The sequence below is a fragment of the Protopterus annectens genome, chromosome 13.part0, assembly GCF_019279795.1.
Source record: "Protopterus annectens isolate FY-2018-M chromosome 13.part0, PAN1.0, whole genome shotgun sequence".
Classification (NCBI taxonomy): Eukaryota; Metazoa; Chordata; order Ceratodontiformes; family Protopteridae; genus Protopterus; species Protopterus annectens.
This window is the reverse complement of record NC_056747.1, coordinates 147,265,501-147,293,082: the sequence shown is the minus strand read 5'-3', so window position 1 is coordinate 147,293,082 and position 27,582 is coordinate 147,265,501. Positions and strand designations below refer to the sequence as shown.

Sequence of the window (27,582 nt, the reverse complement as noted above, 5' to 3'; positions counted from 1 at the left end):
ACCCAATCTATGAGTCGGGTTATAATCCAGTTCAATGGTAGTGTTCTCCATAGCGTGGATGTAGCAGCAACAAAAATTGCAATGTAGAAAAAAACCAAATTGCCGCAATACCTCCTAAAGTATCCTGTAGCAAGATCCAGCACCAAATTAACGAAAGTAACTAAACAGGATACACCACGAGAACACGTTCTTCAAAAGAAAATTCCTTTATTCCAAGCAGTAAAACAAACAGGGATAAAGCCTGGCCGCGTTAGCACGCTTCTTCAGATCAATAAAACAGTGTCTATCCTTGTTCCTTTTATATCAACAATACTTCCAATTAAACTTAAAACCATTAAACAATTAAATAATTAACTATTCAGAAAGATTTTCAAAATTAACTGATTAAAGGAAACCATGCCTCTTTTATGCACTGAGCTTCTAACTCAAACACTCAAGGTGATATTTACATTTCATATATTATGGCAATATTTCCTCGATAGAAAATAGTCAAATAGTATCTTCTAAGAAACATATTTATAATCAGTCAACATAAATGAAATTTTAGTAAAAATGTTCCCTAAAACAAAATAAAATGAAATAAAACATTATTGGGTCGTATTTCACTCTAACCAATTTGATTAATAGGTTGACGCGTGTGAATGTGCAATCTTATTCATGTAATAATAAATGAATTTCATCTTCCATATATCAGTTTCAAGATTATAAAATATGAGAGAAACATAACATGAAATGAATAAATAGTTAAATAAGTATAAATAAAGCAAAGTATGACTAACATCTTGATACTTAATCTCTGACTTCATGTCCAGGATACTGTATTAAATCGAATGCAATTTTTATGCTTCATGTCCTATATCAGGATCTTTATAAAATCTGTAATATACCTATCTGTACCTGCTGTTGTGCCCGCTATTAAATTTCATTTTACCGTTATTAAAACATATCATATTAAATATTCAATATATATGTGAGTGATACATTCACAATATAAAATTCAAAACATAGAATTCTATATTCCCTTTTATGAACGTGACGTCTATTGTATTTAAATTCACTAAAATAGCTAAAACTAACCTGCAACTAAATTTAATTCTAAATCTGAAATAGTTAAAAAATGAGTCCGATGTTAAAGTGCTTTGTGCGTCTATGGTGATCTTGTAACATATGAACCTGTGTGTGAGGCATGTAATCCTCATAACAAATGGCTAGTTGTAATATTTTTATATAAGTTTCTATGAAAACGATAATTGATATAAAATATAAGATATAAAATATAAAATATAATATACGAGAAATGATAAAATAAAAATTATATACATATATGTACTGACCCAAAAATTCATTAATATGTCACTGTACATATATCAAATGTCATGTATTTCCACTGCTAATTCTAATAAGTTATTACTATTAATCAATAATGTATGGTTTTGTCTTATTGTTCCCAGTACTAAACAAGATCCACATGAAAAATATGTATAAAAGAAGTATAATGCATAAATATATCGATGTCTTAATAAAAAATAAATGAATGAATAAGATGTTCAAACACGCAAAAAAAATATATATATATATATATGAATATGATATTTCATTGATTGTTCAATCCATACAAAAGGAACCTCTAAACATAATATTCGAGTCTCATTCTAGAATAGTGACCCAGGTTTATATCAAGTGAAGCTGTCAAATTATACAGTCAAAGAGACTCATGGTCAAGAAAAAGAGAAGAAAGAGAAAGGTTAAAAACTCTCATATATAGAGTTCAAAAAATCCCCTCAGGTTTAAACAACCAGTTTCTATAGTTTAGCCATGATGAATAATGGCGTATGTGCTTGATGGATGCACAGATATGTAGATCCATGATATAAACCAGCGACTTCTGTGGTGTATAGTTCATAATCGTGAATATATTTATAACAAGTTATAAGTTAGACTTTGTAAATCTTTTTATACAACCTATAGTTCTATAACTATCATTAGTCAACTGGTTGATATGATTAGAAAAACTTATAGCTGAATCTACCCATATACCCAGGTCCTTAAATGAGTCTACAGTTTCAATCACTGTGTGCTGTATTATTCACCTTTCAGTTTGTCTCCCAAATCTCATATGCTTAGTTTTTGATGTATTTATCAACATATTATTCTCCTGTGCCCAAATGGTCAATTTAGTCAAATTATTTTGTAGACATGCCTTATCTGCAACACTTGTAATCAGTTTACCCAATTTCGGGTCGTCAGCACATGGACTGTAGAACACCTCAGATAAAAAAGTAAGGTCTGAAAGATACACTCTAAATAAGTAAGCGTCTAGGACAGAGCCCTGTGGGACATCTTGACTGTAACCAAGGATTTCACCTGTCCAGTTGGTCTGTGATACTTGCCGTGTCCTATTTGTAAGCCATGCAACTATCCATGTTATTCACAGTACATCAATACCTAGTTGTACTAATTTATTGATCAGTGTTTTTTGTATGACCCTGTCAAATGCTGAAGTTAAATCTATATAAATCATATCACAGCACAATTTTTCATTCATAGCTGTTATTATATTGGTATAGAACATCATGTTACAGGTGGTAATGGATCTGTTTTCAACATATACATGCTGATATATGGTCTCAAGTCCCAGCCTATCCAGTTCTGACAATAACTTATCCAGTATTACCTTCTCCATTATTTTTCCAGAGCATGAAAGTAGACTTAAGGGTCTATATGATTCTGGATTTGTCCTACTCCCCTTTCCCTTAAAGACAGGTTTAATAAGTGCATGTCTCCAATCTTGAGGAATCTCCCCATATTTATATGACTTAGTGGATAATAAATATAATGGTAGTGTAAGTTCTTGCTGAAGTGTTCTAAGGTCATTGTTACTTATTCCGTCTCCTCCCTGCGCTTTGTTTGGATCCAGTTTGCACAGTTCTTCTTCAAAATAATCTAATTTGATTACAGTATCTGGAGTTACGTGGATGTCACTAGGACAACAACCCCTTTTGTGGAGCCAAACTGTTTTGCATAAGATTTTGTAAATATATCTATAATCTGTTGTGTCTGAGAATAAATTGTAGAATCTGCACACAGTATATTAATTTGTGTATCTTTACTCCTTCCACATCTTATGTATCTATAAAAAGGTTTCCTGCTGTGTTCAATATCTTTATATAAATCTTCAATTTTTTTCTTGATCTTGTCTAACACTATGCTTAATCTGTTTGTCTGGCTTGTTTATGTCAGTTTTCAAAGTTGTAGTTCAACCTCTCTTCCATTTCTTATATTTTTTGTCTCTCACCTTAATCAGCTATCTTGTTAATATGGAAATATACCCCCCTGATGTTGCGTGCCTAGATCCTAACGTTAAATATTTTTTTGACTTTTTGCCTCATTTTCTTTTTCAAAACTTTCCACATTCCATCTGTATTTTGGCAAAGTGTTTTATTCTTCCTTCATTCATAAATACCTTATTCCTTCACAAATTCACTTCTCACATGTTCCAGTACGTAACATTCATTTAAGACCATTTTCTTTTCCGTATCACATAATAACTTATAAAAGTCATAACCATTCACAGCTCTACCTGATGCAGAGCATTTCTTCAGCATTTTGAATTAATTTAATTTCTCAGACATTTTTTCTCTCTGACAGCTACCTGAGATTCACCTTACTTAATACCTTCCATCCCTTTTTCCTAATACATTTTCTTTAATGCTGTACTCCTCTTGTTCTCATTATTTGGTTCTGTGTAGAATACACCCTTCCATCTTCTCCCATTACTGTAAGCAGATAGCCTTTCTTCAACTGTTGCTCAAAAAGGAGGAATTTGTTCCTTTTCCCTTTAATTGCAGATCTCGATGTCCACTTTTCTGCCTTTGTTTTTATTCTTTGTCCATCTCATTTTGGGCCTTTATAGCATACTTTTGTAGTATGTGATTATACTGTCCTATTAACTTACTTTCATTTGTTCTTAGTTATCAGGTACTCTTTATTTCAACATAAATTTCTTCTTAACCCTAGTGCAGAGGGTTAAAGCCATTACTGCTCCTCAGCTGATTTGTGTTCAATTAGCATCACTGGTGCTGGAGAGGCCAGGCAGGGGAGCAAGGGTTTGAAGAGCTGCCAGCTTGCCCATCTTCCGGGGTATCCTAGTCTCTGCAGCAGCAGTATTAAGAGCCTTTTGAGCTTTGTGCTGCAAGTGGTTTACCACTTGATTTGGAGGTTGTACATACTTGGAAGCTTGCATGCACCTCTTGAAGGCAGCCACTGTGGGGTGTAGGGGGTTTAGGGCACACTCCCTGATTCAGTGTGATGCTATGTCGGCATCCTCATTAGCTCCAGATGTTTTCAGGTTGAGCCTGGGGTGGCTAAGCAGGTCCAGTAAACTTCTTGAAGAAGGAGATGAGCTGGTGCAGCTGATGGTCAGTTGTGGTGGGGTGATGTTGATAAAATCCTTAAACATTTCATAAAAATGTAACCACCAATTTGTCCAGCTGTCATATCACACACACACAGTTGGCCCACTTTTCAGGAAATGCCTATCTTTAATTACTCTTACATGTTTTTTTTCCCTGTATGGTTAATCCACTCTACCAAATGGTCAGAAAAGGTTCATCCTGTCCATCTCATCTGACTGATGGCTTTTTGGTCTGCTTGTCTGATCAGAGGCAGCAAATCTAGTGCTCCAGCTTTGAGATCCTTTAACTTTTTCCTCCCACAATGCACCTGTGCCACTAGTAACTTCAGATCTCATTTGCTGACTTTGCAATCAGATGTAGGTATTGTCTAGGAAAGCTAAGTGCCCCACCAAAGTATGTTTAAAATTTTTGAATTTTTTTCTTAATATAGTTATATTTTGGCTCTTGGTTTATTTTTTAGCTTACCTTTAACTTTTTATTTATATCCCTAGATTTTATCATTTAAGCATCTGGACTTCAGACTGTCCCTTTATCTGTTTCTGTTTAAAAAAATATGGAAGAGATAAGAGAAATTATGAGAGAGAGATTCTGAAGACATATTGTGGTTAGTGTTTACAGGTTATTCTTCATAATGGGCAAAGAGTGGAGCTTAAAAAAATGCTCCAGATATCCACATAAAATTCCATCCCCTCCACCCTGACACAAACTAGTTAGTTGGCTGAGGGAGGACACATCTTGGCAGATTGCACTATTTCTAAGACTTTTAGTCGGTGTGCTTTCTGTCCAAAGAACCAAGATAATCTTGTAGGGTTTTACGGCCTCCTGATCTTGAGGCAGACAAACCTAGAAGGGAAAAAGGAAAAGGTAAAGACAAAGCCAAGTACACATGAAGGACAGGGAACTAAGAAGAAGAAAGACTGATGAAGCAACAGCTTCATCGGATCCAAAAATGTCTAGAGAGGAGTCAGCCTTATTGCACCCTGATCAAATCTTCTACTTCAGTGCTATTTCAGAGCCAGTAGTGATCCTAGACAGGTCACCTAAGTGATCAGCAGAAAAACATCTGTGAGGAAACTCTCCTGGTTCCCTTCTTGGTTTCAATCTACATCATCATTATGCTCCTTCAGGTGTTTCTCTCACACTTCAGACTTAGATTGGAATCACATAAGGGCTTTCTTGAAGACCCAGATTGAGATGGGTCCTCTTGTTCTGCTCATTCTTGAGGAACAAATCTGTCTAGCAATTCCTCTCCCTTATTTGTTCCTTTGACTTCTCTGGTTTGGTACTGGTAACCCTGGAATCGATGAGTTGCCCAACGTGGGTTCCCTTGGGGCCTACTGGTTCTTCGACTTTGGCTCTGGAGATTTTGAATCTGATTCTGACGGTGAAACCTTTGAGGTATAGTCCCAATTAACCTAACCATTCGTGAAGGACTGTCCAACTATTCCCCTGTGGAGACCGTTGGTGGTCATGCATCCTTCTCTCCTGCATGGATGGCCACCACACAGGATTCTTGGGAAAGAAGGATAACATCCAGAGGCTATACAGTTCCTTTTTCCCTTCATCCACCTCTAGCAAGTCAATTTCTTCTAAGTATTTCACCCATCAACAAAAGTGGATAAAAGAGAAATTATTTTTCTTCTAGGAAAAAGATCCATCCAAGAGGTACCGCCAGATCAGAGAGGGTTAGGATACTGTTTCTTCTTTTTGATTCCAAAAAAGAACAGGGACGTCAGGACATTTTTTGACCTAAGCTGCCTAAACACATGCAAGAAGAACTCACTTTAGGAATGGTCACAGTGCAAGCAATTCTTGCCTGTTTTCAGTGAAATGATTGGATGTGCCCTGTAGATCTTAAGGATGCTTATCTTACGTATATAACCAAAGCCGTATGGAGATACACTTCTGAATGGGTGCCAGTCACTTTAAGCTCAGAGTCCTGCCTTTTGGTCTCACCACAGTTCCCCATGTGTTAACTCAGTGTACGGCTGTGCTTGGAGCCCGACTCGAGGATTTGCTGATGTTGTTCGTGTTTCACTGTTGCAGTCATCACACTTGGGTTATCTGCCTGCAGGTAGCCCTCAGTCTGCCCGAATACCAGAGTTAGTATTTCTGTGTCAGTTGCTGTTGCTCCAGGACTGACTTCAGGTCGTCAGGGGTATAAAAACAGGCAGCCGACGCCACTACATCAGTCTTTTTTGCCGAGGAGCCTGAAGCAGAAGCAGTTCGCACAAGTGCTGATCGGCCACTACCTGAGTTTTCGTTTCCGAATTGAATCATCCTGAAGTCTTCTAAAGCTAAGTACCCCATTTGGGATCCTTTTTGTTTTGCTCTAACCGATGTCAGAAAAAGTTAACAATTGTCTCACCTGTGGAAAGCAAATACTACACCGAGATTTCCATTCTTACTGCGTCACCTGTTTAGGCCCAGACCAAGATGTACCTCGCTGTCAGATGTTCTTTGTGTTTCACTGTTGCAGTCATCACATTTGAGTTGTGTGCCTGCAGGTAGCCCTCAGCCGGCCTGAATACCAGAGTTGTCGGATGATATCTCTTCTTCCATGACGTCAGGTCATCGGGGTATAAAACATGCAGCCGACGCCATTACATCAGTCTTTCTTGACATGTGGTGCCCGAAGCAGAAGCAGTTCGCAAGTGCCGGTCGGCTGACTCCTGAAATTTTCGTTTTCGAGTTTCATAGGTTCATACTAGGCTGTCTGCCCTAGGGCATTTATAAGCCTAGCCAGAGTGTGTTTGGCTTTCACCACCCATTTTAAATTAATTTTGCTATGCCCTTTTTCGAGGTTAGTATACTGTGCCTCTGTCTAACAGTGACACAGAAGTGATACCCGGGGTAAACCTACGATCTCCCATCCACTCATCAAGATTCCTCTTGAAGAGAGTCAATGAGGGACTCTGCCTAACCTGGACTGGGATTTTATTCCAGAGTGAAGGGAGCCTCTGGGTTATGAATCTGTCCCTCCAGAATGTCCTATTTATTTCAGTGCTGAGGTTCAAGTCTCTCGAGCGCGTAGCTCGATGGGATGGTGCAGCATGTCCATTAATTCCGGGTTGGACATGGCTTTATACATCAGGCACAGATCGCCTCTGAGCAGGCGGTATGCCACTGAGTAGAGCTTGAGTTTCTTTAACCGGGCAGCATATGGCATCTGTTTGAGCCCTTTGATCCTCTTGGTGAGGTACTTTTGGGGTCTTTCCAGTTGCTGCAGGTGTCTGGTAAGGTACATCCCAAAAGGGGCATTGTACTCAATTATGGGCCTGATGAGGGATGAGTAGAGGCACGATGACCTCCCCTGATCTAAATGTGAATCCCTTCAAGATTAGGTGGGCTATATAAAATGTTTTTCTAACCACTTTGGCCACGTGGTTGTCAAATGAGAGATTGCTATCAACTTGGGTCCCCAGGTCCCTAATGACTTCTTCTGTACTTAATGGATTACCACCTATGTGGTAATTTGTGGGCACTTTGTTTTTGCCAAAGTGGATGACTATACACTTTTTGGCGTTTAGCTTGAGGCCATGGCTCTGGCACCAGTTGTCTGTTTCTATGAGGCCCTTTTGGAGGATGCTTGTGTCGGCTGGAGAGTCGATTATGGCGCCCAGTTTGCAGTCATCTGTGAACTTGGTCAGCCACAGTCCTTCCGTGTTGGCTTGTACCTCCGAGAAATATATACCGAACGAGAGGTCCCAGGACTGAGCCTTGTGGGACGCCACTTGTAACTGGTTTGGAGTCTGACATGGCTCCAGCAATTCTAACCATGTGGGTTCTGTCCTTGAGCCAGTTTGCAACCCATCTAGTGACATAGGGGTTTATATTTAAGCTGGTGAGCTTATCTATATTGCCCGAGTGGGGTATTGTATCGAAGGCTTTTGCGAGGTCCAGGTAGGCTGTGTGGACCACCTTCCCCTCGTCAATGGCCTTGGTGACTGTTTCAAAGAAATCGACCAGGTTTAAGAGGCAGGATCTGCCCTTAACAAAGCCAAACTGGGTAGGATCCAGTGTCTGTAGGTCCCCAATATCTTTATTTATGAGGTCCGTAATGATCCTTTCCATAGCTTTGCAGACCAAGCTAGTCAGGCTTATGGGGCGATAGTTTCCAGGATCCGTTGAGGCACCATTTTTGTGGAGAGGGACCACTGTTGCTGTACGCCACTCTTTGGGTACATATCCTGTAGTAAGGCTGAGATTGAACAGTAGTTTTATGTTTGGGTTTAGCTCTTCTTGGAGTTCATGTAGGACGCAGCCATGGACACCGTCTGGTCCCATTGATGCTGTGTTTTTTGCTTTGGAGAGGGCGGCTCTTATCTGAGCATCTGAGATGTCAGGGGGGCAGCACTCTGCTGGGATAGATATTTGCTCTTTTGGTGGGTGGGGGGGAGTTTGCGCTGAACCTATCAGCTAGGATGTTGGCAATGTCTGTGGGTTCGATGTATTTTTTGTCATTTTGGACTAATTCTGAGCATATCTGGGAATTCCCACCCAGGTTCCTAACATAACTAAAGAAAGCCTTGTGATTATCCTTAGTGTCCTGTGCAATTTTTCTCTCGAAGCTGGCCTTAGACGATTTTATGAGTGCCCGTAGTTTTTTGCTAATACTGATCAGAGATGCCTTCCCTTTTTGGGATTTTGCTCTGTCATGTAGTAGCTTCCTCCTTCTATTGTATAGTTTGTTTATGGCTGGGGTCCACCAGACAGGACATCTGCCTTTGGAGGATTGGGTCTTGGTTTTATTTGGGATTGCATGATCCATGCATTCCTGAAGGTGTTCATAGAATGCGTTTGTAAAGGATTCTGTGGTCTGGGCCGTATTTTCCACAGGCTTTGAAGGATTCCACCTCAGTTTTGAGGAGTGTGAAATTTGCTTTAGAGAAGTTTTTCACTGTGGTTTTCTGGGCAGGGGGTGGGGTCGGGATGTGAATATCCAGTGAGATTAGTTTATGGTCTGATCTTACCAGTGAGGGATAAACTAGAGAGTCCCCATGTTGGTGATGATCAGGTCCAGTATGTTTTCCCCTCTTGTGGGAGTGGTAACAAGTTGTTCCATATCATTTGAGTTTATAAATTCTAGGAACCTTTGGGCTAGGGTGTTGGTGCTAGAGTAATGCTCCCAATCTATGTTTGGGTAGTTGAAGTCGCTCATTATAATGGTGTTTGAAGAGACCTTCATATTTTCCAGTGTTCTCAGGAAGGCCGAGTGGGGTTCCTGGGTTTGGGAGGGTGGTCTGTAGCAGGCTATAAACTGGAAGGCAGTTTTACTCACTGTTAGCTGCACATGGATAGTCTCTGATGCTTCGTGCTGTGCCACCAACCTGGAGGTGTGGGTATCTTTGACCAATATTGATACTCCCCCTCCTTTTGTGGTTCTGTCCAAGTTTTGGGGCCGAAAAGCATGGTATGAGGTATAACCTGGTAGTGCTGGGGTGCTCTCGGGAGCCTTGAACCAGGTTTTTGTTACTGCACATATATCTATGTTCTCCATGCTAAGGAGAGTTTCGAGTGCGTGCATCTTGAGGTTTAAACTTCTGGCGTTGAGTAGCATTACTCTTAGTTTCTTATCCCTTGTGATACCTATGTTGGTGGGTTTGTCTTTTGAGCCTTGCCTAAAAAAGGCACTATGGGGGAAGCAAGAGCCTTTGCCAATATCCGAAAGCCCAGGGGCGACAGGTGCAAGCCGTCCCTAGCGAAGCATCGTGGCTTGTCGAGCATGTCATCCCAGGCTGACAGGCATTGGATCCCCTTTGAATGACACCAATACTTAAGCCAATTGTTGAAATTGATCATCTTGTCTTCATATTGTGGCATCATTCTTGGTGAGGGTAAGATGCTACTCAAGGTCAGGGTCATACCGGCCTGGGCTACATGCTAAGAGAGCTCCTCTATGTCTCTTTTCATGTAGTCCAGGGAGGTACATCTCAGGTCATTCACACCAGCACGGACAATGACCGAGTCATATTTGTACTTGCCTTGGAGTGCCCTGACTGCTTGTGTTATGTGGCGGATCCTAGCGCCCGACAGGTAGCTCACCATGACCTTCTCCTTGTTCAGCCTGATGAGCGGGACATCAGTGTGCCTGACGATAGTCACCTATTACAAGTGTATCAAGTGTGGTGTTTAGCCTTAAGGGCTGTGACTGTTCGGCACACTGGCTTTGTGAGCTATATGTTGCACGTGTTTTGTTTTGGGGTAGTGGTTGCTTGGGTGTCTGCTTTGGAGGTCTCTGCTGCTTAGGCAGATTTTTATTTAGAGCCTCCGAGCATGTTTTTGTGTGTTTATGTGTTTGGTTTGCTGTCGTGGTAGGTCTGTGTGAGACTGGAATCGTAGTGAGTGTGGTTTCCTTCTCCTCCTGACTGGTTATGCCAGTACTGAGTTGAGAGAGCTTAGCCTCCAGTTTGGCTATATGGTTGCATCTCTCACATGTGCTGGAATTTGTGGGAGGAGGAGAGGGTTGTCTGTGTACATGAGGCAGTTGTAACATTGCCTCAAGATTCTCAGATTCACCAGCTGTACCGGAGAGGAGATTGACAACTGACCTTTGGATATGCTAGAATAGTATTGGGAATTCCTTTATAATTGAAAAAAAGGGCCAATGGAGAACAAGGTACTCAAGGGGAGTTTGTGAGGGTGTAATGCTTTTAATTTTTTAGTGCTGACTTATAGAATTGCTTTAGTGAGCAAGTGCCAGGTAACTTAAATGCAATGCGTTACAGGTAACTTAAATGCAAAAACGACAAACAGTAACTTTATTTCAAGTGAAACAAGGAAATAAGTACAGTAAGCAATGCAGATATCACTAGGGATCCACAGAAGCACTGAAAAGCTGCGTTTTAGGTGGAATTAGCGTTTCGGGAAAATAACAAGCAAACAAATAACAAGCATGCAAACAAAGCTAGATTCAGCAGGCCTGGATCTAGTCTATGCTACAGCAAACAAGGTGTACCAATTTCAGTAAGAAACAGTTAAAATATGCAGGCACTATAAGCTTTTAACCAGAAATTCCCAGCTCAGAAGGGCAGGGTCCAGCCTCTCCTCCCACAAGAGTGCAGCCCACGAACCTTCTTAATGTAAAATAACTGGCCTGAAGCCCAAGTGCTTAAACCAGAACTAATATACTTTTAGAATAACAGACACTGAGCCTTCAATCAGCAGTTCCCAACTTAGAAGGATGTAAGCTACCTGTCCTGCCACCACAATGCAGGCCACAAACCTTCCTAATGTAAAACAACTGGTCTGAAGCCCAATTGCTTAATCCAAAAGACTTAGAATCATAGCTACACTTTAATCAAGTTACTACCAAGCAGTAATAAATACAATTGAATACTTTAAAGAATGCCTGGATTAGTGCTCAAGTTATACAAACAAAGCTAGATTCAGACCTGAAGTCTTCAACAAAAGTTAAGTACCCTGTTGGAGATCCTTTTTCTTGCTCTAGCTCTAACTCATGTCAGTAAAAGTTAATTGTCTTACCTGTGGAAAGCAAATATCTCCTAGAGATTTTCCTTCTTACTGCATCCCCTGCTTAGGCCCAGACCACGACGCCCCCCGTTGTTGGTTTTGTGCCTTATTCAACGCCCGAACTATCCGTTGGACTATTTTTGCTAATTATTTTTGTACTTGTTCTGTGTACTCCGAAATGGCTTCGTCAAGCCATCCGACTACCGATCTTCCGAAAAAAACGTAAGGATAAAAACAGACACAGACTGCATAGGTCCAAAACTGCCGCCAACGCTTCCGTTAAGCTAGTCGCCAGTCCACCGGTACTCAGTGAGGTGCTTTTGCAGCCCCTGATACCCGCTACTTCTGATTCGCAGGCCTCTACTGAGATCCATTCAGAGTCCGGTATGCCGCAAGATACTTCGACTATGAAACCTGCGGATGTCTCCACCTTGGATGGGTCCGGAGCCGCTGTGCAGGCACCGGCTTCTGAGGGCGTATTCAGGCCTACAGACATTCATATTAAACAGATGCCATCATTTTCATCCATGCCTAAAACTTACACCATGCCTAAGAAAACAGACGACCAAACCGCAGGTCCAGGCCCATATGCCTAAAAAACAAATGCTTAGAATGGCTGAAGACCTCATTACCTTGATTAGGGGAAGCCAGCCTTTCCCCTCTAAGAGACCTAGAACTGAGTTTCTGATTCTTTTGATCAGGAATCTGATTTTTCTGCTCCTCCTGATTACCAGGATTTGCCCTTATCTGCATATGAGGATTCTGATGCAGTGGATTCCATTCCCTCTGTTTCCCCTCCAGAAGATTTTTTTTTCGGTGAAACCTTGCACACACTTAGGGAGCATTTCTGCTGGGAAAGTCAGGATTACTTTGACTCCAAAAAGAGGCTTAGAGAATTATTACTCGTACCTCAACACACGCCTTTAGCTATTCCTCCAGTTCTGGACATTGTAGATGATGCTTTCTTGGAATCTAGCCTTTCCCCAGACACTTCATCTCCAGCTCCCAGAAAACTAGAAAGGTATTCGAGTACCTGACTCTCACAAGTCAATAATTCTTCTGCGGATCCAGAGACCAATTCCCAAGGACCAAAAGGCATTAAGGCTACTGCTGTCAAAAATCCTACCTCTTCTGATAGAGATTCTAGAGCCTTATACATATAAGGTAAGAAGGTATACACTTCTGCTGTTTTGGCCATCAGGGCTTTAAATTGCGTTTCATATGTTAAAGTATTAGCAGCATGTTATGGGGCTGCTTAAACAGAAAATGATGATGATTCCTGACTGTACTGAGCTCAAAGAATTACAGGATTTAATGCATTCTGCAGAACAAGTTGGTAAACATACTTTGCAATGTGGTTTTGATGCTTTAGAAGCATCTTGCAGGGCTGCTGTCACTGGGTCTGTACTTAGAAGACATGCTCGGCTTAAGGAACAAAACTTGCCAGATCATGTGAAAGCTAAATTACAGGATGCTCCCATAAACCAAGACCACCTTTTTGGCAACAAAGCAGAAGTCCTCCGAAGGATGGAGGAAAAAGCTAAATCTATGCAAACTATTAAAGATTTCCTACAAGTGCAGCCTCCCAGATTCAGTAGGCATTGGCCTTCTAAGAACTGGTCCTTTCCAGTCCCTTCTAGGCCTTTTCATTCCAAACTCAGGAACAGCAGACCATCTAGGCTACAGTCTCAGACTTCACACAAACCTAAGCAGTGGGGGGGCTCCCATTCCAAAGCAGAGAGTAGTAAGCCACCCCCCCTATGGAAAAATGGCACAATGACTTAACCTTGACCCTTACAAGCCCTGCTCAACTACCTGCTCATTTAGGAGGAAAGCTCGCCCTGTATGCAAAAAACTTGGAACTCATTACCCAGGACAATTGGGTTTTGAACATAGTTTCCCAGGGATACAGATTCCACTTCCACACCCTACCAATGCCAGATGGTTGGCCAGACCTATCCCCAAATCAATGAGCGGAGGCCCAACAGCAGGTTCTCTACTCAATATCAGGGATATTCAGCCTGTCCCAGCAGAACAAAGGGGACAAGGCTTTTATTCAAGACTTTTTCTGGTACCTAGAAAAGACAACTCCTGGCTTCCTATCCTGGACCTCTCTATTCTCAACAACTTTCTGGTACTTCCAAAATTCCAAATGCTAACTCTGCAACATCTTCTTCCCATGCTAGCCAAGGATGCCTGGCTGGCAACCCTAGACTTAAAGGAAGCTTACCTGCACATCCCAGTAAGGGAATCTTGCAGGAAATACTTATGCTTCAGGGCAGGCTCCATGCACTATCAGTTCTCTGTACTTCCCTTTGACTTATCTACTGTGCCCACGGTATTCACAAAGTGCCTAGCTCCAGATATTGCATTTTGCAGGCAGAGAAATATTCAGATTTACCCATATTTGGACAATTGTCTGATGCAGGCAGAAAGCCAGGACTTGCTATTACAACACCTGGCATTTGTAAAGAAACTTCTAACCTCACTGGGGTACACCATCAACGAAAAGAATTCTCACCTAGTACCCTGCCGACAGATTGTATTCCTGGGAGCAAGCTTGAACACAACTTCCCTGATGGCATTCCTTACTCCAGAGAAACAAGTTTACTTGACAACCTACTTCAAAGTATTGGTCACAAAACCCCAGCTATCTGCAAGGAAAATATTGCAAGCCCTGGGGTTCATGGCTTCTTGCGTTTTACTAATTCCATATGCAAGACTGCATATAAGGAAGCTCCAATGGTATCTTAAAAAGCCTTTGGTGTCAACATTATCAGGACCTGGAAACAATTTCTATCATTCTTTGTATCAAGACAGAGCTCCTTTGGTGGGCAGAAGCCTGCTACCACAACAAGGGACTCCCTTTCACTCTACCCCCTGCCACCCAAACCCTAACAGACGCATCAGACTATGCATGGGGAGCTCACATGGCAGGGCTGTGCATTCAGGGCAAATGCAACCCGAGTCACATGCACCTGCATATCAATCAAAAAGAAATGTTAGCTCTACAGAATGTTCCGACAGCCTTCAAAGACCGTATTCTTCCAGGACAACTATTGGTAAAGACAAACACCACCACAGTTATGTGGTACATAAACAAGTAGGGAGGAACCTACTCGTACCCTCTCTGCAGACTAGCCATGGCTCTGTGCAACACAGCCTTGAGCTACCAAGTACACCTACACCTGCAAGCTCAAGTCCTGCCTGGCATACTAAATTCACTGGCAGACGACTTAAGCAGAAATCTCATGGACCCACACGAATGGCAACTAGAAGCCAAAATATTCAAACTCTTGAGGAACAAATGGGGGACTGCAGAGATAGACCTGTTTGCCTCCCCTCAGAACTACCAGTTGAACAAATTTTGCACATGAACTCCCCACAGCCAAGCTTGGAAAGCGTATGCCCTGTCCTTTACCTGGGAAAGCCTCTCAGTATATGGCTTTCCCTCTCTGCCTCTCCTCTCGAAGGTTCTACTAAAGATCAAACAGGACAAGCCAAGGACAATACTGATTGCACCGGACTGGCCACATCAGCACTGGTACCCCCTCTTGCGCAGTATTGGCACTGCTACAACCATGGCACCTGCCTCAGAACCCTTCCCTACTGTCCCAGCAGGCCAGCCAGATTCTGCACCCTCGGCTTCAAACCCTGAACCTTGCAGCCTGGCTAATTCCTTGAGCTCTCCCTTAGCATCCCTCAGCAGGTACCGGATGTCATTCTGGAGGCAAGGAGGTCTAGTACTAGAAAATCCTATGCTGAAAAGTGGAAAATATACTGTTCCTGGAGCCTGGCTCAGGGGATGGGCATAACGGCGCCTAGCTTACCTCAGATTCTACCGTACGTAACAGAAATGTTCCACCATTCTGGAGGCAAGGAGGCCTAGTACTAGAAAATCCTATGCTGAAAAGTGGAAAATATATTGTTCCTGGAGCCTGGCTCAGGGGATGGGCACAACGGTGCCCAGCTTACCTCAGATTCTACAGTACTTAATAGAAATGCTCTACCGGGACCCATCCTTCTCGTCAATTAAAATTCATGCCTCTGCCATTTCAGCACATTATAATACAGAGCCACCCCTTTTCTCTCACCCCTTGCTAAAGCAATTCCTTAGAGGGGCCAAAAATTTAAGACCCCCCCAGGAGAGCTCCCACTCCAGCCTGGGACCTTAACTTTGTATTGAAAAAGCTCAAACCCCCCCCCCCCTTTTGAGCCAGCTGCAACAGCAGAGTTGAAATTCCTTTCTTGGAAAACAGCCTTCCTTCTAGCCATCACCTCACCAAGAAGAGTGTCTGAATTACAGGCCCTCATGGCTGTGGAACCCTTCATTATCTTCCATGTGGACAGGGTTTCCCTCAGGACTCATTCTTACTTTATGCCCAAGGTGGTGTCTAGTGTGGCCCTAAATCAGTCCATTCATTTGCCTACTTTTTCCCTAATCCACAAAACAAAGGGGAACGAATACTGCACTCTCTGGACGTGCACAGAAAACTTAGATTTTATTTGGACAGGACTAAGCCTCTCAGAAAATCTGAACAGCTGCTAGTTGGCTTTGCTGCAGAGGCAGAGGGGAAGGCCATTTCAAAGCAAACCATTTCCAAATGGATAGCCCATTGCATTCATTTCTGCTACAGGCACCATGGAAAACCTACCCCACAGGGGATAAGGTCATATTCCACCAGAGCTGCATTTACCTCTGCGTCTTTTCAGAGGAGTCCCTACCAAGGGACATCCTAGAAGCTGCTACCTGGAGCTCTATACATATCTTCACCAAGCATTACCACATGCCTATCTTTTCTAAATCCAGACCCGGATTTGCCTATGCAGTCTTGCAGGAATTAATAGCTGGCCCCAATGCTCTTTAACTGCCTTCTACCTTCTTTAGCTTTGGGAATCAACCCAAATGTGATGACTGCAACAGTGAAACATGAAGAACATAGTAAAGTTGTGTACACTTACCATAAATGTAGATGTTCGAGTGTATTCACTGTTGCAGTCCTGGTTACCCTCCCTCCAGCCCCGACTTCTCTTGGCTCTACCTTTCCTTTTTGTTTGGTGTATTTGCAATTTGATGGGGGTTTACCATACCATATAATTGCTTCCTATTGTGTGGGGTACCTGACATTTGGGGCAAGAAAAACTGATGTAATTGCATCGGCTGCATGAGTTGCCAGTTCAGCAGTACTCAGTGAGGTGCTTTCGCAGCCCCTGTTGCCCGCTTCAGTAGATTCGCAGGCCGTCACTGAGACCTGTTCAGAGTCCGGTATGCTGCGACACTCTTCGACTACGGAACCTGCGGATGTCTCTACGTTGGATGTGTCCGGAGCCGCTGAGCAGACACTGGCTTCTGAGGAAGTTTTTCACACTGCCGATATTCAACACAGGCAACTTATTTTGCGTCTTCAGTTCTGTCTAAAACTACCGAGTTTCTAAGGCCAAGAGTACAAGCTAGGCCTAAAAAAGACCCAAATTCAAGCACCTGCCTTCTTGCCACAATGGCAAATGCTTATTATGGCAGAAGACCTGATTATGTAGATTAGAGGAAGCCAGCCTTCCCCTGCTAGGAGAAAAAAGAGACCTCTCCGCAGGAGCTTTAACAGACCGTGTCCGACGGCTGAGGTATCTGATTATGAAGACATGCCTTTATCTGCTTATGAGGATTCAGATGCAGAGGAAATCCATACCCTCTGCTTCTCCTCCAGAGGATTTTTCTTTTGGTGAAACCTTGCATACTTTTAAGAGAGCATTTCCACTGGGAATACCAAGACTATTCTCAGTTCAAAAAGAGACTCAGAGAATTTCTAGGTTTGCCACAACATAGACCTTTAGCAATACCCCCAGATGTTCTTCATGTTTCACTGTTGCAGTCATCACACTTGGGTTATCTGCCTGCAGGTAGCCCTCAGTTGGCCCGAATACCAGAGTCTTGGGATTTCTGCATCAGATGCTGTCGGCTCTTCCATGATGTCAGTGGTATAAAACATGCAGCTGATGCCATTACATCAGCTTTTCTTGTTGTGGGCGAGCCTGAAGCAGAAGCAATTCGCAAGTGCCGGTCGGCCGCTACCTGAAATTTTCGTTTAAGTTTCAGATCTTAAGTCTTCTAAAGCTAAGTACACCGTTGGGGATCCTTTTTTCTTGCTCTAACCGTTGCCAGAAAAAGTCAACAATTGTCTTGCCTGTTGAAAACAAATACCTCACAGAGATTTTTTTGGGTTTTGAACATAGTTTCCCAAGGATACAGATTCCACTTCCACACCCTACCAATAACAAATGGTTGGCCAGACCTACCCCCAAATCATTGGGCAGAGGCCCAACAGCAGGATGTCCTTCAAGGATGCATCTGCAGTCATAACATATGGGGTTGTCCTGCCTCAGGCAGCCCTGCGGTCGGCCGGATTCCAAAGTCTGGGTCTGGCCTCGGCTGATGTCGCACTTTCCCCGACGTCAGAGCTTCTGGGGTATAAAGGCATCAGCCAACGCCATTTTCCTCAGTCTTTCTTGCCGCGCGGTGCCCGAATCAGAAGCTGTTTGCAAGTGCCGGTGGGTCAGATCCAGAGATTTCAGCTACCGAAGACTTCTAAAAAAGCTAAGTACCCCGTTGGGGACTCTTTCTTGCCTCAGCCGATGTCAGACAAAGTAAATAATTGTTTAACTTGTGGGAAACAAATACCTCATAAGGATTTCCACTCTTACTGCCTTCCTTGCTTAGGCCCAGACCACGATGTATCAGCTTGTTTAGCCTGTGCCTCCTTCAACCGACGGACTCTTAGACGTCGGTCGGAGTTTGCAGAAGAGTTTTTTGGATCCGCTTTTGCATATAAAATGCCATCGGAGACTCCGACTGCACATTTAGCCAAAAAACGCAGGGAAAAGGACCAACACTCGTGGCCCGCGGTTTCGGCTGAGACCACGGTTAGGCCTACCGCGAGTGTCTCGGTTTTGGCTGAAACAGAGTCCTCGGTTCTTCTGCCGAAATCATACCTCTGGCAACAGAGGCCAGAGAGGCCCCGGCTGAGTCGGCTACAGAAATCCCTACCGAAGAAGCAAGCGCACAAGAATTGTCCGACACCATCCCATTGGACATTTCTACTCCTGCACGTGGGGCAGCTAGGCCCCCTGCTTCCATGTCTATTAAGGCCTTCTCCAGGGCTAAAGCAGCTAAAATTTCAAAGGCTTTACCTGCAAAATCTTCCTCTCAGAGACCTTCCTCAAGTTCTCAGATTCTCAGCCTTGCTGAGGACCTTATCTCTCTGATTAGGGGTTCCCAACCTCACCCAGACAGGGCCTCTCAACCACCTCCTGACAAAAGGCCTAGGACTGAACCCCCTGAGCCTCTCTCCTCTGATTACTCCTCGGATGGATCTGATTTATCAGACCATCAGGAAGGGCCATACTCACCTTACGAGGATTCAGATGCAGAAGACTCTATTCCTTCTGCCTCCCCTCCAGAAGAATTTTCCTTTGGGGAGACTTTACATTCAATGAGGGAACACTTTCAATGGCAGGGTCAGGATTTCTCTGATTCTAGAAAAAGACTAAGGACCTTTTTACACTTGCCACAGCATAGGCCTTTAGCCATACCACCTGTGCTAACAGTAGTTGATGATGCATATAATGATGTCAGTTCTGCCCCTGATTCTCTTCCCCCGGCCCCTGCCATACCTGACAGATATTACAGGGTCCCGGATTCTCACTTTCATTTGTATAAAGCCCATGCTGCAGACCCAGAAACTATTTCTCAGGGCCCAAAAGGTGTTGCAGCTGCCACTGCCAAGAACCCCCTACCCTCTGAAAGGAGTCAAGAGCATTAGAGAGATGGGGAAAAAGGTTTATACATCTGCTACTCTTTCTGCCAGGGCTTTAAACTGTCAATTCCATATGATACAGTACCAGGAATATTTGTTATATCAGCTGAATAAAAAGCTTTCTTCTCCTGAACCTTTAGACCGTAAGTCCCTTCAGGATTTGGTACACAACTCTCAGCAGGTCAGTAATCATTTCTTAAAATGTGGCTATGATGCACTGGAGGCTCCATTTAGATCAGCTATGACTGGAGCAGTAATTCGAAGGCATGCCTGGCTAAAAGAGCAATCATTGCCAGACCATGTCAAGGCTGAACTCCTAGATGCTCCAATGGAGAAACAAAGTTTATTTGGCTCCCCTGCACAGGAGATTCTAAAGAAAGTGGAAGAAAAAGCAAAATCTGTGCAAACAGTAAAGGATTTTCTGCAGGTCCAACCTCCGAGGTTCAGCAGAAACTGGCCTTCAAAGAATTGGTCCTTTCCAGACACCTCCAGAACACAGAGGGGCAGGAATAGACGTCCAAGAGGCAGAGGTCAATCAAAGGGTGCCTACAGAGGTCGTCAGTGGCAACCTGCCAACCAGAGGAGTACTGCCACAGCTACAACTACAACCACTTCCACAGGACAGACACAATGACTTGGCTCTGATTCCGCCTACCAGGGAACAAGTGGAAGCACCCTTGGGCGGAAAGTTGGCTTTATTCTCAAAAAACTGGCATTGCATTACAAAAGACAAATGGACATTGCAAACAATAGACAAAGGATACAGGTTTCACTTCCACACTTTACCAAAAAAGAGCGGAATGCCAAACCTTCCACCAAACCAGAAGCCAGAGGCTCTAAGGCAAATCAACACTTTACTTCAGATGAAAGCAATAGAAAGGGTACCACCTATGGAACAAGGCCAAGGATTTTACTCCAGACTATTCCTTGTACCAAGAAAAGAAACCCAATGAAGGCCTATTCTCGACTTGTCCGCACTAAACACATATCTCATTGTGCCAAAATTCAAAATGCTGACCTTACAGCAACTTCTTCCCATGTTGGGCAAGGAGTCTTGGCTGGTGACTCTAGATCTCAAGGAGGCATACCTGCACGTCCCTATACGACCAGATTGCAGAAGACACCTCAGATTTCTTGCAGGATCAGAGCATTATCAATTCTCAGCATTGCCCTTTGGCTTATCTACTGCACCCAGAGTATTCACGAAATGCCTGGCATCAGTAATTGCACATTGCAGGCTTCAGGTAATTCAAATCTACCCATACCTGGACGACTGCCTAATACAAGCGGACAACAAGACAAAACTAATAAAGGATTTGGCCTATGTCATACACCTGTTACAGGCCTTGGGATACACAATCAACATCCAGAAGTCAAGACTAGTGCCATCCCAAAGGATAACATTTTTGGGTGCGGATCTGGACACAATAACTCAGATGGCTTTTCTCACAGAAGAAAAACAAGAGCAACTACCAGTCTACTTCATGGCTTTGACAAGACAAACTCAGCTTACTGCAAGGAAAGTCCTGCAGGCCCTGGGTTACATGGCATCCTGCATAATCTTGATCCCGCATGCCAGGCTGCATATGAGGAAATTACAATGGTACCTAAGGAATGTATGGTCTCAACACAGACACAGTCTAGAAACCATGATACCAATCATTCCATGCCTGAAAAAGGAATTCCTGTTGTGGGCTCAGGCCTTCCAGACCAACAGAGGGTTGCCTTTCAACAAACCACAACCAAGGAGACCATCACCACGGACACCTCAGACCTAGGATGGGGTGCACACATGGAAGACAAGTGTATCCAAGGCCTATGGTCTCAAGACCAGCTGAATTTGCACATAAACCTAAAGGAGATGCTGGCAGTGAAGCATGCAATCGAGGCATTCAAATCATTCCTCCAGCAAGGACATCTGCTGATAAGGACAGACAATACCACAGTCATGTGGTACATAAACAAACAGGGAGGCACGCATTCCTACACTCTATGTCGGATGGCAATGGATCTGTGGAACCTAGGCCTGAATCTCAACATCCAACTGCAGGCCATATTCGTACCAGGAAAAGAGAATTCACTAGCAGACAGCTTAAGCAGAACTACTACGGATGCTCACAAATGGATGCTGCATCCACACATCTTCAAAATCATAACAAAGAAATGGGGAATGCCAGAGATAGACTTGTTCGCCTCCCCACTCAACCACCAACTGAACAAATTCTGCTCAAGAGTATACCACCCACAAGCATGGAGGGTGGACTCCCTCTCTTTCAGCTGGAAGGCCCTAACAGTGTATGCTTTTCCACCTCTCCCATTGATGTACAAAGTTCTACTGAAGATCAGGGAGGAACAGCCACAGGTAATTCTGATAGCTCCAGACTGGCCAAGGCAGCATTGGTATCCGCTACTGAGAAGCATGTCTCGGACGAACCCATGGCCTCTACCCTTATGGCCTTTACTTCTAAAGCAGAACAACTACAAGATCCTGCATCCAAACTTGAAAACACTGCAGCTAACTGCCTGGAAAATTGCTTAAAACAAAACCAAACTGTTTTATCTCAGAGAGTCAAGGACATTATCCTGGAGGCTCGCAGACCCTCCACAAGAAAAACATACTCAGCAAAATGGAAGAGATTCCTCATTTGGAGTGCATCAAAGGGTACAAATGTCACACTGGCAAACCTAGCACACATCCTAGAATACTTAGCAGAACTGTTCCACAATGGCCTGTCCTATTCTTCCATTAAGATTCATGCTTTAGCAATTTCAGCAGAGTACAACATAGATCCTCCTATCTTCTCTCACCCTCTCCTCAGACAATTTTTAAGAGGGATCAAAAATGTAAAATCTCCAAGGAAACAACCTCTGCCTACATGGGATCTCAACTTTGTGCTGGAAAAATTAACAGTACCCCCTTTTGAACCAGCAGCATCAGCAGACTTACAGTTCTTATCTTGGAAAACTGCTTTCCTTCTAGCAATCACTTCAGCAAGAAGAGTATCCGAGTTACAGGCACTAATGGTAGTGCAGCCTTTCCTTATTTTTCACCAGGATAGAGTGTCTCTGAGAACCAATCCTACTTTTATGCCAAAGGTGGTATCCAGGGTATCCTTGAACCAAGCTATTCATTTGCCTATGTTCTTCCCTAACCCACAGAACAGGGGGGAAAAACTGTTGCACACCCTGGATGTGCACAGACAACTACGCTACTATCTGGACAGAACTAAAACCAGCAGAAAAACTGACCAACTTTTTGTAGCATATGCAACTGGAGTGCAAGGAAAAGCAATATCCAAACAGACAATTTCAAAATGGATAGGAAATTGCATTCGATTTTGCTACTCTTTTCATGGAAAGACAACTCCTGAAAATATCAGGCCTCACTCCACAAGAGCCACGGCCACCACTACAGCTTTCCTACGAGGGGTGGCTACCAAGGGCATTTTAGAAGCTCCTACTTGGAGCTCCGTGCATACATTTGCCAAGCATTACAATCTACCTTTATACTCCAGATCCCGAGCAGGTTTTGCAACTGCAGTTTTACAGGGGATCTTAATTACACCATCATTATCTTAGTACCTCCTCCCCCAGTTTGGCTATGGTATTCTACCCATATGTTATGACTGCAGATGCATCCTTGAAGGACATAGTACAGGTTTGTACCTACCATAAATGTAGATGTCCGATAGGTATGCATCTGCAGTCAGGATTACCCACCCTCCTTCCCCTCTGTGGTATTCCTAGGGTGCTTACCCCTCTTTCAGCTAGCTGGCAGAATCTATTATGGTGTATTTGTTTGTATGTATATATGTATATATATTTTGTTTTGCTACTGTTTGGAATTTTCAACATTTATCCAAATTTAGCCTTCCTAGAGGGCACCTGGCATCTGGGGCAAGAAACACTGAGGAAAATGGCGTCTGCTGATGCCTTTATACCCCAGAAGCTCTGACGTCGGGGAAAGTGCGACATCAGCTGAGGCCAGACCCAGACTTTGGAATCCGGCCGACCGCAGGGCTGCCTGAGGCAGGACAACCCCGTATGTTATGACTGCAGATGCATACCTATCGGACATCTACATTTATGGTAGGTACAAAACTGTACTTTCTCTCTCTCCTCAATATCAGGGCTATTCAGCTTGTCCCAGCAGAACAAAGGGGACAAGGCTTTTATTCAAGACTTTTCCTGGTACCCAGAAAATAGGGCACTTGGCGCCCAATCCTAGATCTCTCCATTCTAAATACCTTCCTGGTGGTACCAAAATTCAAAATGCTCACCCTTCAGCAGCTGCTTCCTATGCTGGCCAAAGAGGCCTGGTTAGCCACCCTACACCTAAAAGAAGCCTATCTGTACATCCCTATCAGAGACTCATGCAGGAAATACCTATGCTTCAGGGCAGGATCTATGCATTATCAGTTCTCTGCACTTCCCTTTGGCTTATCCACAGTTCCCGGAGTATTCACAAAATGCCTGGCTCTAGCCATTGCCTACTGCAGACAGAGAAAATTCAAATCTACCCGTACTTGGACGACTGCCTGATTCAGGCAGACAGTCGGGAAATGCTGTTGCAGCACCTGACATTTGTAAAGAACCTTCTAACCTCCCTGGGGTATGCTGTCAATGAAAAGAAATCAAAGCTAGTCCCCAGTCAAAAGATTGTATTCCTTGGAGCAAGCTTAGACACAGCATCCCAGATGGCATTCTTTACTCCAGAAAAACAAGCCTATCTGACAGGCTACTTCACTCAAATGGCCACTAGAACCCAGATATCTGCAAGGAAAATCCTGCAGGCCCTAGTATTCATGGCCTCTTGCATTTTGCTAATTTCATATGCAAGACTGCATATGAGGAAACTTCAGTGGTACTTAAGTCTTTGATGCCAACATTTTCAGGACCTGGAAGCTGTCTTTCCTATCATACCTTGTCTAAGGACAGAGTTTCTTTGGTGGGCAGCAGCATGCAACCACAGCAAAGGATTTCCCTTTACTCAACCCCACGCCACCCAGACCCTAACCTCAGACTCATCAGACTATGCCTGGGGGGTGCACCTGGACGACAAGTGCATTCAGGGCCACTGGAGCCCAAGTCAAATTCATCTGTACATTAACCAAAAAGAGATGCTAGCTGTCCAGCACCCTCTGACAACTTTCAGATCCCTACTCTCACCTGGACCCCTGCTAATAAAAACAGACAACACTACAGTTATGTGGTAGATCAACAAGCAGGGGGAAACCCACTCTTACCCACTCTGCAGGCTAGCCATGGCCCTGTGGAACACGGCCCTGGACATGCAGGTCCATCTGCAAGCTCAATTCCTGCCAGGGCAAACAAAACTCATTGGAAGACGACTTAAACAAAAATCTCCTAGACCCACACGAGTGGCAGTTAGAGCCCAGCACCTTCAGCCTTATGACTCAGAAATGGGGGACCCCAGAAGGTGGACCTCTTTGCCTCCCTCTTCAATCACCAGTTCAGCAAATTCTGCACCAGCGCACCTCACAGCAGGGCCTGGAAAGTGGATGCCCTATCCTTCCAGTGGGTAAACCTCTCGATCTATCCATTTCCCCCTCTGCCCCTTCTCTCAAGAATATTGCTTAAGATAAGACAGAACAGACCAAGAACAATCCTGATTGCCCCAGACTGGCCATGCCAGCACTGGTACCCATTACTGCGCAGCCTGTCACCGGTGCCACCCTGGCACCTACCCCAGAGCCCGACCCTCCTCACTCAAGAGGGGGGACAGATCTTGCATCCGCAACTGCAAACCCTGAATCTTGCTGCCTGGCTTATTCCTTGAATTCTCCCCCACTGACCAACCTAAGCAAGCAGGTGCTGGATGTCATTCTGGAAGCCAGAAGACCCAGTACAAGGAAATCCTATGCGGATAAGTGGAAAATGTATTGCTCCTGGATTCAATTTAAAGGAGAGGACACAGCACTGCCCTCCCTACCTCTAATCCTGGATTACCTAACAAGTCTAATCCATAGAGGTCTATCCTTCTCCTCTATTAAGATCCATGCCTCTGCCATCTCGGCTCATTACAACACTGAGCCACCTCTCTTCTCTCACCCTCTCATCAAACAGTTCCTGAGAGGGGCAGACAACTTAAGGCCACCAAGGAGAGCACCCACCCCTGCTTGGGACCTTAACTTTGTACTGGAAAAGCTCACGCTTACCCCACTTATGAGCCTGCAGCATTAGCAGAGTTAAAATTCCTCTCTTAGAAAACAGCTTTGCTTCTGGCCATCACTTCTGCTAGAAGAGTGTCTGAGCTACAAGCACTCATGGCTGTGGAGCCCTTCATTATTTTTCATGCTGACAGGGTCTCCCTCATGACTAATCCTTCCTTTATGCCTAAAGTAGTGTCAATTGCAGCTCTCAATCTATCCATTTGCCTACATTCTTTCATAGTCCTCAAAATAAAGGGGAAAGGATCCTGCACCTTGGACGTGCACAGACCGCTCAGATTCTAACTTGATGGGACTAAGCCCTTCAGGAAATCTGACCAGTTACTACTCAGTTTTGCACCAGGGGCAGAGGGCAAGGCCATTTTAAAACAGACAGTTTCCAAATGGATAGCACACTGTATCCATTTCTGCTACAAACACCATGGGAAACCTACCCCTCAGGGGGTCAGAACACATTCCACTAGGGTAACTTCTACCTCTACAGCATTCCTCAGGGGAGTCCCTACTAGGGACATTCTGGAAGCTGCTACCTGAAGTTCTGTACACATATTCACCAAGCATTACCACCTGCCTTATTTTTCAAATCCAGGGCGGGTTTTGCAACAGCATTCCTGCAGGGCATACTAGCCAGCCCAAACTCTTCTTGACTGCCTGCACCGTTTCTTCAGCTTTGGGAATCAACCCAAGTGTGATGACTGCAACAGTGAAACATAAAGAATATAGTACAGTTGAAGAAAGAGAAAACCTGGAACTCACCACGAACAGGCTTAATAAAATATAAAATCAGCTTTATTAGGTAAGCGCTTTCGCGTATCAACAGATACGCTTCCTCAGACCATAGGTTAAAACATTACTGTTAGTTTCTTTTATACAAAACAACATCATCATCAAGAGCATCATAAGCAATAAATTAATTAAGTAATAATAAATCAATTAACCAATAAAAATTTGTGACTTTGGATTCCTTCAAGTGGCAATGCCATGAAACCATTCATTTCTAAACGAACAAATGGATAGGTGTATTTTTTAATAAATACATATACTAGACAAGTAAATATAAACGTAGAATAAATATGCAATATAAAATTCTTTAAAACTTAAAACTGTTATGCACTTGATGTTCAACCTTTTTATGCATATATATATATATACTCCTAAGTTAATATACAATGCTGTGTCTGTGATATAAGACTTCTCAGAATTAAAACCTAGGATCTGGCACCTAATTCTAGTTGTATATAAATATTAAATGAACAAGGTACACATAGATGTAAATCATCATATATAAGAATGTGTAAATTACTAAAATATCAATCAGTGCAGGAATAAAAAATGTAAAATGTTCTAACTAGACAAAAGCAAGTATGTAATATATGATATAGATATGATGTAAAATATTATTTAATTGACTATTTCTGTCATGATATTTGGAAGGGGGACTTAACTAGACAAAAGCAAATGTGCAATACATTATATGAAATGTGAGATATTATTTAACTAACTATTTCTGTCATAATGCTTAGTAGGAGACTAAGTATGTTTTAAATCATCTCCGTGATTTAAGGTGAGATCTAAGTGTTATATAAGTATTCAGGCCCGGTGGAACATGTGCCTTGAGTTTGAATATCCAATATAATTATTTTTGTTCAAGTAATAGCATATAGTCTCCTCCTCTTGAATTTTGTTTAACAA

The 27,582-nt window shown here is 43.3% G+C and overlaps 1 protein-coding gene across 1 annotated transcript in view; it reads left to right on the top strand.

Moving 5' to 3' along the window:
• Positions 1-27,582, top strand: part of EPS15L1 (epidermal growth factor receptor pathway substrate 15 like 1) — a 3,892,050-nt gene that overhangs the window by 1,096,465 nt on the left and 2,768,003 nt on the right. The window contains exon 7 of the mRNA XM_044090736.1: positions 10,342-10,352. Within this exon, the coding sequence (XP_043946671.1) occupies positions 10,342-10,352 (11 nt within the window). The remainder of the gene's footprint in view (positions 1-10,341; positions 10,353-27,582) is intronic.